Below are 14,791 nucleotides of genomic sequence, written 5' to 3'. Positions count from 1 at the left end.
CATTTGTTGATTTGTTGATGATAGCCATTCTGACAGGTGTGAGATGGTACCTCATTGTTTTGATTTGCATCTCTTGGATGATTAGTGACTTTGAGCATGTTTTCATATGTCTCTTGGTCTTCTGTTTGTCTTCCTTTGAAATGTGTCTTTTAGAGTCCTTTGTCTATTTTTTGATTGGATTGTTTATCTTCCTTTTGTTAATCTGTATGAGTTCCCTATAAATGTTGGATTTTAAACCCTTATCGGTGATAACATTGACAAATATGTTTTCCCACACAGTGGGTTTTCTTGTTGTTTTGAAATTTTATTTTCTTATCTGCCCATTATTACCAGGAGTTAAATCTTGTCTATTTTGAGCATATGGGAGGGCTACTATTTATTTACAAATGAATTATTTAGTGCAGATAATTGTCAACTGCAACTGAAGGCCAGACTTGGCACCTTTAGATACAATAGAAGAGAGTGAGAGAAGAGGATGACACACAGCCATTAGTAAACCTGGCTCTCACTGGCTGTATTATTATACCAATGATAATGACTAAGCTGTTAGGAAGTGTCCTTTGATTTTACGTGCAGGTGTAAAACAAAGACTTGGAAACTGTTCAAGAAAAACAAATTTTAATCTAACCTGCATAAATTAGAAAGTCAAAGTTTTCAATAATTTGGCTTAAAAAGACATAAGACCAAATAGTTTGCAATAGTTTTGATTCTCCAAATCATTTTGATATAAAATGCCCCAAAGTGCCATGGGGATTGGCAATGAAACGAGTGTCTTTGCACCAAATGCCTCTAATATAGCATCAACCTTAGGCTCATCTCCTGGAAAATCATCTGCTAACAGTCTGGGGAAGCCTTGCTCCATGGACTGGCTGTTTTCGTCAAATCTGTACTGAATGAAAGAAATACAGCTCAACATGGTGCAGAGGCCCCATTGCATGCAACAGTATGAAGTAATGTGATTGCTCCAGAGTAGAATCCTGGATAGTTCTCAACTGGTGGAAGGAAGTGTTAAACATTTTTATGGCTAAAAACGTATGTGACTTTCCTGAACTTTAAGCTTAGCACATAAATCAGAATTTCCTCAGGAACAAAGACATAACGCTATTGTACAGAGGCTCCATATGTATATCTGAGGTTGGTTTTCTAAGCCTAGACACACAGAGCCGAAGTGCCCTTCTGCCGGAACGGCATGAAGACTGCATACACATAAGACGCAAAGTGAATTAAATCATATGACTAAAAATAAACGTTTTGTTCTCTATCACACTTGCCCCATAAACTTTGTCTTCACAGCCTGACACACATAAGCTTCCTATGGTGGCCGTTGTCTAGACCTCAGTTAGTCTCTCCTGTTGTCTTTTTAAAAAAGATTTTGAATTGATTTTGAGAGAGAGAGAGAGAGAGAGAGAGAGAGAGAGAGAGAGAAAGAGAGAATGAGAAATTCATGTGAGAGCGAAACATTAATCAACTGCTTCCTGGGGATGGAGCCTGCAACCCCAGCATGTGCCCTGATGGGGAATCGAACTGGCACCTTTCAGTGCACAGGATGACACCCAACCAACTGAGCCACACTGGCCAGGGCTCTCCTGATGTTTTTTGGAGTCTGGATATATGAGCCAGTAATCAGCTGTTGTGAGAGCCCTTTATTATATTTAAGAAGTTGGTTCCCTCATAATCAGAAAGTTTGAAGTTAGACAAAATTAGAGGGTAAGAGTGGTGAATATCCTTTAAAGAAAGAAATAATTTTCTTAATTAATTAAACTGCATACCAAGTCATTCCTACTGTGTCTTACCTTCAGTATTTGTCCTCTACAAAGAAGTATGTTTTCTTTTCCTTATCGGAAACAGCTGCATCCATTTTCCTTATGGCTGGAGAAAAACTCAGGGTGTGGATGCCTCTTGGATACCCTGCTTGCACCTCATTTCCTCTGATGGCCCAGAACTGCTTTCCTATTGAAAAAAGAAACCCAAGAAATTCTGAGAGAATCCTTTTGGTTTTAGAAATGATTTTAGTGCATTATTATGAAAAAGAGGAAGTCTTGGTTTTAATTCTAACCACTAACCTAATGGCCAGTTCATAGCTGACACTTAATAAATATTCTCTGAATGAGTAAATGAATAAATGAATGAACAAATAAATGGTCCACTGCCCTTTCTGGGTTTTATATTTATTATTTATAACTAACAGTGTCCCGTCCTAGTTATTTCTTATAGTTTCAGTGACTTCTTAATCTAAATTTCTAACCTAGTACTCTTTCTTAAGCTTTGCATCAACATATCAGTCAGTTCCTTTTGACTTCCTCTTGGACATCTCATGGTCACCTGGTCCAGTCTGTGCGGCTTCTAAATACCTTGGGCATCCATACACATTTGAGTGAATCAGGACAATGCAATTCTACCAGTCTCTCTGCTTTTACTTTGTTATACTACCCTTCCCATGCCAAAAATGGGGTTGTTAGAAATACATATTTTATAAAAATCCCCATACAGTTTGAAATTTAAAAATACTCCCAAATAACTTATGAGTTGAGATAAGATTGTTTTAAATGAACAAGTGAAAATTTTATATATCAAAACTTGTGAGATAAAACAAAAGCTGGGAAGAAAGGGATATTTATAGGTATAAATGTATATTAGAAAAGAAGGCTACAAATTAATAAGGTAAGTTTCACACTTAAGTTATAAAAAGCAGTAATAGAATAAATTCAAAGAAAACAAAAATGAAGGAAATAGTAAGGATACGAATAGAGAATAACTAAATAGAAAATCAAAATACAATAGAGATGGTTAACAAGTCCAAAGTCAGTTCTCTGCAAAGACCAATGAAATTGTCAAATACCTTATTGTCTTATGAAATTGATTAAGAAAAGAATAGCACAAAGGTTCAACATTAGTAATGAAAAAAGAAACACAACTTTAGCAATAATCAAAATGACAATAAAATAATACTATGATAATTTATAACAGTAGATTTGAAAACAGAATATATTGACAAATTCCTGGGAAAATATGTTTATAAAACTAACTCAAAAAGTAGAAACTCAAATGGCATATAAGAATAGAACAGACTGAAACGGTAGTTCAAAAGTCTGACAAAGGAGCCACAAGCCTGGATAGTCCATTAGGTACCTAATCCATCCCTGCACTGACACATTATGTTACCTCTTAAGGCTTTACAAAGCAGGGCATTTCTACTCATCTTCTGCTTCTCCAGGAATATCTTGGCTATTTGTGGTCTTTGCTCTGCCATGTAAAATTATGAAACCAGTATGTCAAATTCCATGAAAGCTTTGGCATTTGAATTGAAAACTCCCTGTATCTATAGATAAATTGGAAATTTTACTATATTAAAATTTTCTATCCACAAATATGAAATATCATCTATTTACTTAAGTCTCATTGAGTATTTTTAAATGGAGCTTATTATGTTCTTTGTACACATCTTTTTAAAGCATTAGCAATATCTTACAGTAATAAAACATCCAAAATTTAACACACTGAAGAAAATTCATGGCCTGATGAAATGATTGCAATCTAATTTATTTCAACAAATTTTATATGGTACTTATCTTTCAAAACAAAAATGGTATCTTTGCTAGGAACTTCATATGCAGCATCCAAGTCTGATGGAGGAGAGGACCAAAGTGCAGAAATCAAATGAAATTCACGTTGGAGGTTCCAGGGGGATCTGCGTCAAAAATACCAGTAATACGTAAAAATTAATTACAATCCTCTTTTCTCTTTAGATACATTTTTAAACTGAACATATTTTTCTCTTTATTTCAATCTATGCCAATTCAGAAGTCTGTATTAGACTGTCCTCCTTAAGATCACAGGGTAATAAAATCTGTGGTGGAAAAGTGTTAACAATGTACTAATTATTTAGCATAGTGTCCATTCTAAAACTCTGTAAAATATGTGTATATTATTGAGCTCATTTTGAAAAAAAAAGTAGCAGAAAACAATAGACTTATTTATGCTTGAATGTGAATAGAACATCTTTGTAAAGAAACAAAGGAACCCTAACCGGTGTGACTCTGGATGATAGAGTGTCGACCTACGGACTGAAGGGTCCCAGGTTCGATTCCAGTGAAGGGCATGTACCTTGGTTGTAGGCACATCCTCAGTAGGAGGTGTGCAGGAGGCAGCTGATCCATGTTTCTAACTCTCTATCCCTCCCCCTTCCTCTTTGTAAAAAATCAATAAAAATATTTGAAGAAAAAAAAGAAACAAAGGAAATTGGTAGCAGTGACTGCACAGGTGGGGAGGACTGGGGATTGCATAGGTCAGAGATGGGAGTTTTCTTTATCTCTGTCTTTGGGTGATGTTTTAATATTGTGCCATAAGCATGTATCACTTTACCTAAAATTAATGAATTTTAAAAAAAGTATTTGTTAGCAAAGGTAAAGATGTAGTGCTGCTTCTAAAGAGTCACCAGAGCTTTTTGAAGAAATTACATATGATATTTAAATGCAACAATTACTAATTCACTTATTCAACACATTTGTTGAATGTGCCAGGCCTATTGTAGGCTCAGGGAATATAAAATTTTTTTAAAAAAGAACAGATTAAACCAACTATCTCCTTTGACCTTGCATTTTAGTGACCAAGAACAGTCTTTATATGTCTGGGAAAATGATCTGGATGATTTTAAGAAAATGATAAAATGCAACAAAATCAGATATAAATGATTTTAAGATGTAGTGGATGGAAATATTTTGTTTAACAATCTGTCAGTTTTTCCTTTCTGAGCATTATACATTAAAAACAAGATAGGAAAATATAATTTCCTGGCCTGACCTGTCTTTAAAGAACAGGATTTCTCCCCTCAGGGTGGTGACAGCGTCCAAGGACAAAGTGGGGTCACACTTGGCCGGTGTCTGAGGACTTGGGGATTCTGTGGGCTTCACAGGGTCATCAGGGGAAGCCGGGGGAGGTCCTACAGAGAACAGACATGAGGATACAAACATTAGGAGGGTGTGATGCTTCTGTCAGGGCACATACTTCCCAGACACTCCCAAAGGGCTCTGAGCTGACTGCAATTTATTTATTTATTTATTTATTTATTTATTTATTTATGCACTCATTCTTTATTGATTAAGGTGTTACATATGTGTCCTTACCCCACTTTTGTCCCCCCACCCCCATTCATACCCTCACCCCCCTGGTGTCTGTGTCCATTGGTTAGGCTTATATGCCTGCATACAAGTCCTTTGGTTGATCTCTCCCCCTAACTTTCCTGATGATCATCATGGGAAGGAAGCTAGGATGCCTCATTTCCCCAGCATCACTCACCATTCAGGGACTGAATGCCAGTCACATCATCTTGAGAAAGGCGGAACCTGGCCAGGTCTGTGGGTGAGTTGTAGACTGAGTACATCAAAGCTTCAGGGTTGGCCGAGTGTTGGAGACCCAGGGAATGGCCAACTTCATGAGCAGCAACGAGGAGTAAGTTGGTCCCTATTTAGGAAATCATAAATAAGAGTTACTTATGTCTTAAATGTATGTACATTACAGATGTCAGCTGTGTATTGTATTTGTTTACTTTTAGGAAGCACACAGGGCTCTTCCCCCCTTTGTTTTTTGGTTAATCAGTCAATTGACTACAATCCTAATTCCCATAGTCACCATGATTAGTGATTTTCCCTCTACTTAACCCTCCCCTGAGAGCCATCAGGGAACCAGGTCTTTGAGCTAACCTGTCTCCAGGTGGGGCACACTTCCTAAAATACAGTAAACCAGTGGTTGGCAAACGCTGACCACTGCAGTAAACCCTTACTTTCTTTGCTACAAGCTTCTTTTTGTGTCTTATTGGACTCTGATGTTGGCAGGCAAACAGCCTCTTTAGTCCAGTAACAACTTCTGTTTTTTAAAAGTAAAGAAGTAATTGGGAAAGACTTTGTATGCATATATGCAGAACCCACGGACACAGACAATAGGGTGCTGAAAGCCTGGGGCGGGGAGGTGGGGGCAGGCTGGAGGGGGTCAATGGGGGAAAAAGGGAGACTTATGTAATACTTTCAACAATAAAGAATTATTTAAAAAAATAAATGGGATCAAAGTTAAAAAAAAGGAATTGGGGGACATTTTCCCAATTGAATATAAACAATAGCCAGGACACATGTTCATATAGACTTAATGCAATACACTATCCCTTGGATATCTGCAATTTGATATTATGAGAAGTTATTCTTAATGAAGGTTCTAAGATCAGACAAAACCCACAGTCATCAAAGAAATACTTAATGGCCCATTCTATATTTTGTTTACCAAAACAGAGAGTAAACTTTTAAGACATCTGGAAATGTTTTTGATAATAATTAAAATAAAAACATATTCTGTAGATGCTTGACTCATTGGAAAATCCAGAACATCCCATTTCTGGAATGATCTTAGTTATCAACATTTTCTAAGTATAAAAATAATCAGCACCAAAGTTATTCTGAGAGAAGTACAACTAACCTGATGCATCCTTTGTCCATTGTTTGTCATCATCAAAGAGAGCATCTCCATTAAGCCCCGGCCCAGGTAAATAGGCATGAGCCAAAACCTTTCCAGGTCCATCAAAAGAGTAAAAGTCTCTCTGCTCTAAAACAGAGAATGTTTTATATTGAAAAGATAGATAATTAGAAACTCTATGGACCCCTTTTCAATAAAACATCACCAGGTAAATTGATGCATTTCATGTTTATTTGTTTCTTACTTCTAACTGCAAAAGTGATCATTATGTCAGCCTCGCCTTCATAGATCCTGGAGAATGTCAGTGGAGTCACCTCCTCCCAGACTTTCAGAGCTTTCTCAATGGCAGAATCAACAGCATCTCTTGGCAAATCCGGTGTGTAATTCACAATCCTGAATGAGGACAATTGAAGAAGATAATATTTTCTCCTGACATAGCCCCTTGTAAAATCTCAGGATTATGTGGAAACCTCTCAGGACCCATTCATTACCTGTAGGTGAGGTGAGTCTTCCTCCACTTGGGCATGCCGGGAAAGGTCCTGAATTCTCCGATGTCAGGGACTCCGCACCTGGGCTTGCGCATCACCTCCAGCGTGTCTGAGTCCAGCTTCCCTGTCACCGTCAGCCCCAGGAACTTCTGCATTTCTTGTTTTTTTTTTTTTTTAAAAAAAGGGATACTGTCCTTCCTTCTAGCAAACTGTTTTACGTCTTTTGCAAGGTTACAGTACTTTTGTAGATATTGCTAATGGATCAATAAATGCAGTTTTAAGGTAATTTTTATTACTTTTAGCAATTTATCCAAATTTCAGAATTTATTTTAGTCATTGCCTAGTTTATTAAAGCAAAAGTAGTTATAGCACTTAATCTTATTTTTAATTAAGACCCTCACTTAATTATTTTATCTTCATACTAATTTTTAAGTTCATTGCAATTTAGCTTGTTTGCCAAGTAAGCAATTTAAAGTTAAAAATTCGGGTCCTGCATGCTTAAAGGGAAAGAAACCCTCCTTGACACGACTACTGTGGAGAGTTTGGGGGAATATATATAACTTTACCCACTCTGTTAATATAGACTTGGTTCAAGACTGAAGTGGAATACATTCTTTTGACAAGTAACATATGAACCAGAAATTATTTGAAGATTAAAATGAGCAAGTTCTCCTTCCCTAATTCTTTTAACTAACTAAATTCTGAAGCAAGAGACATTTCATGCACTTTTTTATTTGCTATTTTCATTTATAAAGCCCCAAAGCTGCTGCTACTATTTCATTGTAAAACCTTGATTCACTCTAGCCCCTTACAGTGCCTTTCTTTCCTTCTCTGTGAAAATAAAGGGACTTCCCACCTCCAGCAACTTTAATATTGTCTAATGCTAAATTGTAACTTAAGGAAGTACCTGGACAAGATCCATGTTGGGGGCCCTCCTCCTCCTCCTTCTTCGCTGCTCCATTCAGGGGATGAGTCTAGCAGACTGACAGACATAACAGCACAAGGATGATAAGACGGTTCATTCTCACTCTTCTTCCCTCAGCAAAACACTTTCCTTGCTATTGGTTTCTGTGTCTACCTTCTACTGGCTGCCCTTCTATAAGGTGGCCATGCTCTATCTAAACAGCATGATCATCCATCTGTTTTCTTAATCTGAATGACATCAGGAATGTTCACAAAAATTCAACGTAAAGATGATAGAGCTAGCCTACATCAGTAATTTCCCCCAACCTCCTAAACTTGAGTGATAAAAGAATGATTAGTTTCCAGGAATTGATATTATGTATTGGTAAAGGGGGGGGAATTGACCAGGTAATTTTTGTTTGTGTGTTCACTGAGAGATAGCTGACAAGTCTGGTAAAATGTCATGTGTTTAGAAGACAATTAAAAACCAGCGTGATTTTCTTTTGTAAAGTCAGTATTTTAAACTCAAATATAAGTGCATTAGGAATAAGTAGATACATGGAAAGAAGTTTTAAATACAATTATGCTCTAAAAATGGGAATTGCTGTCTAGGAAGATATTGGAAGCAATGTTTTATTCCTTGAGTCCTTGTTTGAAAGAGCTACTCTAGATTTTCAGATGGACTTACTGGCCCCAGAGGAGGAGGAGTGTGAGAAGGAAAGGCCTGTGGAGAAGGGGAGGAGCATAATGGTTCTTCTCCGGTGTTCACTCAATTTTGAAGGGATATTATGGATTTCAGAATGAATAATATGTTTCTAGTAACCACTCTCTGAAAGCTTATTAAATGGAAATAAATCAAATTGCATATTGGGCTGAAATGTTCCTCCTACTTTTTCTTCTTTTTTGCTTTATAAAAATTTTCTTTTTATCCCCTTTTTCTCAACCCCCAAATGCAGAGGAAGAGATGGATTGAGATTTCTAATGAAGAATGATTTCAAATCCTCCCTATCTAACCACTCACTTCTGCCACTATAACTTTTTACATAGTAAGTCTGCAATAACTGTTTTCATTAAATTAATCTACTACTATAGAGGGCCCTAAAATTCTTATTATATAGAATGAGGCACCTCGGGGGTGAGGCCGACGGAGTCCTAACGTAGCATGCCCGACTCCGGAGACCGGTTCAAGACGCGGATCTGAGTTTTATTGTTTAAGTGCAGCAACATATATAACATTCCAGACCAATCAGAAGTTTACACCATCCTTAGGGCAACCAATGGTAGGAAAGATAGGGTACTATGAAAGGGCTCTAAGGGGGCTTACTCAGGCGGGCGCTGCCACTTCCCAGTGTGCTCAGGAAGCTTGTATAGGCGGAGTGCGCTCACGCCATTGCATCTGCCACTGCACTGAGATAAATCTCCTGAGCTCTTCCCACAATAGAATTATATATTTTTTTCACTAAAGATAAATTAACTCTACCACACCTGAATTATATAACTTTAAAGTGATGGGAGACTAAATTAATGAGTGTGCAGGAAGGATTTTCTGGGCACGGCCCACCACTTCTACCTTACTTGAGGTAGACTGGACAGGGTGGGATTTCTAGGCTCTGGGAGAGCCAAGCTATGCACTGAGTCAGCCTAGTCAATCTGTGGCATAATGCAGCTGAGAAGTTTGCTCTGCAGCATGATGCAGTGTAAATGGACATCAGCTTGAAAATTAGAGGGGTGGGTGAGTGGTAGCATTGACCACCAGACCTGGACTTAGAGCAAGTATCTATTTTCCATGAGCCATTGTTTTTTCATCTATAAAAATGGGGTTGGATGTAATCTTATTCACCGGGTTATGCTGGGAACAAGTCTTCTCTTATTCACTACAGTGTCTTTACTAGACAAAGCTTGTTGGCATGAAACATCTGTGGCAATGCTCTCAGTCACTTAGCAAGGTCTGAGATGCCTCATCTTTGAGTCATAATTTTATTGGTGTTGGCAACATCCTGTTGATGGATCTTATTATGTGGTTAGGATACAATAAAAGTTCATGTACTAAGAGCTGTGATTATGATTGGCTATTCTCCAAGTACATGTCTCATGGGAGTGATGTTGGTATATAAGCTTATCCTATATTAAACCATCACACCTGGAAAAATTAATGATTTGAGGTGAGAAGGAACCTATGTTTGTCTTTAAGAAATTCATTACTTGTTAAAATTCTGGAGTATGTACTAGTATGTGGTCAGGCAAGTATAGCATTATTCTTACAGCAAGGTGAAACCTTTCTAGGTATACAGCTGCTACTGTATGCCAGGCCCTAAATATGTTATTTCTAATCTTTAGAACAACTCAACAGGGTAAAGATTAGGATCAGAAAAATTAAGTAATAAGTTAAAGGTCAGCCAAATAACCTGATAAGAGATTACTCAGAATCCTAATTATTACAACTTACGTTTATCTAAAACCTCTTGCCTTAAACGTTGGCTCTTGCCTAATTTCTTTCTCTCATGTTTTGACAGTTGTTTTACTCATTCCTAAAACTTTCCCATGAATTTGCCTTCAACTTACCTCCTTACTCTCTGTTCCCCCCACCCACCAAATATCTGATTTGGCTTTTCTTTTTATCTATGTCCACCTCCTTTGTAACCTGTGGCTTTTGGCCTGAGCTGTACAGATGTTGCTCAGATAGAACATATATCTACAATCCTTCACATTCTATAACTAAGACTACTCACTTAAAGGTGGAAGATGGTCCAATTCTTAGAAAAACTGGTCAATTTTCAACAACTAACAGCCTCTGATACTAAAATTGTGTGTGTGTGCATATATATATATATATATATGTATGTATATGAAATATATATAAGATTATATATGTATATGAAAATATATATGTGTATATGTAAATATAAAAACCAAGCAACAGGAATGATGGAATGACTAGAACAACTCGAACAACCAGAACTACCCCAACTGCCTGTGGCCCCTCCCCCTAGTTGGCCCCACCCCCAATTGACCTTCCCCACCCCGATTGGGGGTAGGGCTTGTGTCCTAAATAACTTCTATTTCTTACATATTTAAGGCCTGTCACCTATGTCGAGGTGCGGGGGTTCCCATATAGGTGCTGCTCCTAAGTGGGACATGCACAGGTGGCCTGGACCATCCGTTTGAGGCTTGTGCCAATACCTTCTGGTCAGACACTTTCACAGATACAGCACCAAGCTCTGAGTCGAGGTGGAAAAATTACAAACAGGTTAGATGCAAGCACACAGGGGGTTTATATACCAGTTCCTAATGAGTCTCAGATGCTGGGAAGGATCCACCCTGTGCTGTTCGCTGACACACACACAAAGGGGTAGATGGCACTGTTGGCTGCTGGCTCTTTCATCGATGGACAGTTAATTGGGCAGAGTTTCGTGCTGGGAACCAAGAGGTGAGCACACACAGGCCCTCACGCTCTGGCGACAGGAGAGCTATGCGCTGGAGAGCGACATGCTGCTGGGTCCGTCAGACTGTCTGGTTATATACCCCTCTGTAGGCGTGGTCATCGTTGGTGTGTGTGTTATCAGCGGCTGCCATATGTGGATCCACTCGGGGGTCTGCTAATCTATGGGTGTGTACAGGCTTTGGGCGTTTCCATCAGATAGGTTGTTTACCAGTACTAGGGGGATACAAGGGTGCATTCTTGGGTCTCATACAGTATTCCTATATCTAACATTAGGTACTATAACAGTCCACGCAGGGTTACATGCTTTAAGTCTTATATTCTAAGGTCCTAACATTAAGTACCATAATGATTACTATAACAGCTGACCAGCCAACCTACCATGTTCCCTCCCCCCTGCCGGCCTGGCCACGATGGCCACCACTGGGACAGGTCGGCCAGACTCCACCCATGCACAAATTTGTGCACCGAGTATATGTATATATATTCCTAAAATCCTAAGTCAGCTGTGGCATGACGCTAATGACAATATTTTGCAACTTCTTGTTTCTTTGGATACTGATTTTATTACAGACTTGGTTATTCTGCTGTCACAGACTGAGAAGTCCCCCTCATTTCCTATGCTTTTAATACCAATTTGACTGCTTCAGAATGAGAATACAGCTTATTTCTGGACTTTTACCCATTTTATATCCCTCAGAGTAATTTAACTAAATATTTTAGGTCACCAGTACTTGCCATGAAAAAGATTATCTGCTGAAGGAAGCAAAGTATCAAAGTAAGGGTTAGACATTATCTCAGAATTGTGGCTTCAGTGCTTGTTATACATATTAGAAAGCAATTAACATAATTAAAATATAGCAACATAAATAGTCATTATTATTAATAACAGTTGGATACATAAAATAATGCTACCAGATTTTCTATTTGAATTAGGTTTCTTTGTTGGGTTGGCACATTGGGATGGTAGGCTATTTGGTGGGGAGAAGCTTGTAACTTCTGGCCTTAGAAAGATGTAGGGAGGAAAAGGCACTTGTTGTTTATTCAATAGTTTATACATGGCAGGCTCTATGCTAGGTGATTTAGCCTGTGCATCCTCATGACACTCCTAGGAGTCATTGAAAGGCCAGGTCATTTGCTTAGGATCATAGAGAGTAGACTGACAAAGCCGAGAGCCACCACTATGGTGAGTCAATGAGATACCAGAGTGTCTCCTCACTAGTGTGTTCTTTCCAGGCTTAGTGAAGGGGGTATCCCCTGGGCCTTCCCAGGGAACAGATTCCAGTGATGGGTTCTCTAATCTCATGTAATATAACCATTCTAAGGTTTTCATTTACATATGCCCTTTGATTCCTTCTGTAATATGATGCCACAGAAGTTTTGGCATCCTTACCTCATATACTATAAGACATTGTAACAAAGATTTGAGAATCCATGTCAGCAGAGTATCTGCCAAACTCCTGGTTTCCTTGCCAGAATATCAACTGGAGTCATGAAAGAGTGCAACTTGTTCATAAATTCTTCCCTATCCAGCCTTGTATTCCTCCATCCCTGTTCAATGCCTCGAAGGTACACTCCTACACACGCTCCCCTGGTCAAGGGCCAGATCCTCTACTTGGTGTGTAAGTGATTTGCTGTTATGGCTAGAATTTGAACTGTGCCGAGACCTCATCTTAGCTATTTTCCTGAAAATAATGATGGGTACGGGAACCAATTTTTGAGGAGTTAATATCTTGTGAGGTATTGACTCATATAAGGTATTTGTTGATTCTCTATGCAAGGGAGGCTGCATTCCTCTGGCAAGAGGGAGCTACTACTTTTGCCCATATGGAACTTTCAGGGAACTGTAGGTGCTCAAGATTTTCAGGCTTATGCACCAATTATTCCAGCTCGAAAGGGTCCAATGCAATTAAATCTGGGACTGATTTTCAGCACAATCTATAATAGATACAGGATTTCCTTAAACGTTGCCATTAATGTCTGTTGGCTTTCATGGTGTAGCTGGAGTAGGTATTTGGTTGTCCTAAGCTTATTACTTTCTTCTGTCAAATTCCCAGAGCGGTTAACCAGACAACTTTACATGTATAATTACCATTCCTCTCATACTACTGAAGTGTCACAACCACCTGATTACTCAACACCTCACCATCCACCTTTATCTCTTCACAATCAACGACTGGTGAGATTCTTAGTCACTGATGCCATCCAAGGGTTATCACTACCCCACTTTCAACACACATTATCTTAACCCGGTATTCCTAGAAAGCAAAGCCTAAGTGTAAGCATAAGTACCTATTGCGACATATGATCCAGAGGGCTGGATTGAGGGCCAGGGAGAGCAAAGCAGGGAAAATTTCACTTTTTATAACCTTCTGGGATCTTTGTCTTGCAGATATGGTTCTGCCCCTTTCCATGGCCTTACAGGGAGGCCCCCAGGTGTTGGTGGTCCCCAGGCCATATCCGATGATCTGTCCTGGGGCCAGCGATAACAACCTTCCCCCCCACCCCCACCCCAGGGCAGTGCATTGTTCACAGTTTTTATGGCCTGACATGCCTTGCAAGACCAGTTTCCTCCTCACTCTCAGGTGGTTAAACATTTGCTCCACAGAAGATTATTCTTTTCACTTCTAGGTTGCATGTGCAGGAACTCTGAGTCCCCTGGCAGAGCTGGATGCAACACCCACGTAGGAGGCAGAAAAGGCATGGGGGGGGGGGGCAAGAAGCCCCCTGCTGCATAGGCCCAATGAGAACAGCCTGAAGTTCAGAGGCGGGTTTAGAACCTTCACTATTCTGTGAAGGTCGCCGCTGCTGGGGTTGGGGTATAAGACAGATGAGGCCAAGGGAGAGTCTGAAGGGGTGTCTGGTAATCTCTGTGACTCAGTAATTGCGCTCTTAGGAACATAATCAACAGAAATGCCTACAGATGTGCAGCATTATTTGTAAAAGTTGCCAAATGGGACAACCCAAAGCCCATCACCAGGGGATGAAATGCACAAGCATAATGCTGAGCACAGTAAGGCATATCAAAGAGAATATATACTTGATTCAATTGAGTTCAAGGATAGACAAATTTAAGATAAACGTCAAAAAGTGGTTACCTTAGAGCAGCGGTTCTCAACCTGTGGGTCGCAACCCCTTTGGGGGTCGAACGACCTTTTCACAGGGGTTGCCTAAGACCATCGGAAAACACATATATAATTACATATTGTTTTTGTGATTAATTGCTATGCTTTAATTATGTTCAATTTGTAACAATGAAAATACATCCTGCATATCAGATATTTACATTACGATTCATAACAGTAGCAAAATGACAGTTATGAAGTAGCAACGAAAATAATTTTATGGTTGGGGTCACCACAACATGAGGAACTGTAGTAAAGGGTTGCGGCATTAGGAAGGTTGAGAACCACTGCCTTAGAGGAATAGGGCATATGGAGTGGATGCCCCTCTGTTTTCCAGAACTTTAGCCCCAGGGCAGCCATCCTCCTGGCTACTGTGA

General features: G+C 39.2%; 1 protein-coding gene across 1 annotated transcript; it reads right to left on the bottom strand.

Moving 5' to 3' along the window:
• Positions 1-1,795: 1,795 nt before the first annotated feature.
• Positions 1,796-7,102, bottom strand: LOC102753365 (stromelysin-1). The gene is made up of 8 exons (XM_015571438.1): positions 6,951-7,102; positions 6,704-6,852; positions 6,463-6,588; positions 5,296-5,460; positions 4,801-4,939; positions 3,597-3,688; positions 3,163-3,243; positions 1,796-1,950 (listed from the first exon to the last, which is right to left on the bottom strand). The coding sequence occupies exons 1-8, from the start codon at positions 7,100-7,102 to the stop codon at positions 1,796-1,798; spliced, it is 1,059 nt and encodes a 352-aa protein (XP_015426924.1).
• Positions 7,103-14,791: the final 7,689 nt, after the last annotated feature.

Source organism: Myotis davidii, unplaced genomic scaffold (assembly GCF_000327345.1).
Source record: "Myotis davidii unplaced genomic scaffold, ASM32734v1 scaffold8, whole genome shotgun sequence".
Classification (NCBI taxonomy): Eukaryota; Metazoa; Chordata; class Mammalia; order Chiroptera; family Vespertilionidae; genus Myotis; species Myotis davidii.
The sequence above is the reverse complement of the archived record's forward strand: the minus strand, read 5'-3'. Positions and strand labels throughout refer to the sequence as shown.

Bases quoted from the DNA above. Each gene is read 5' to 3' on its own strand.
- LOC102753365 (XM_015571438.1), bottom strand. From the start codon at position 7,102: ATGCAGAAGTTCCTGGGGCTGACGGTGACAGGGAAGCTGGACTCAGAC. The intron at 6,589-6,703 runs GTAAGAAACAAA...TCTCTGTTTTAG, and splicing joins GATCACTTTTGCAGTTAGAA to AGCAGAGAGACTTTTACTCT. The intron at 3,689-4,800 runs GTCAGGCCAGGA...TTTTTGACGCAG, and splicing joins ATCCTGTTCTTTAAAGACAG to ATCCCCCTGGAACCTCCAAC.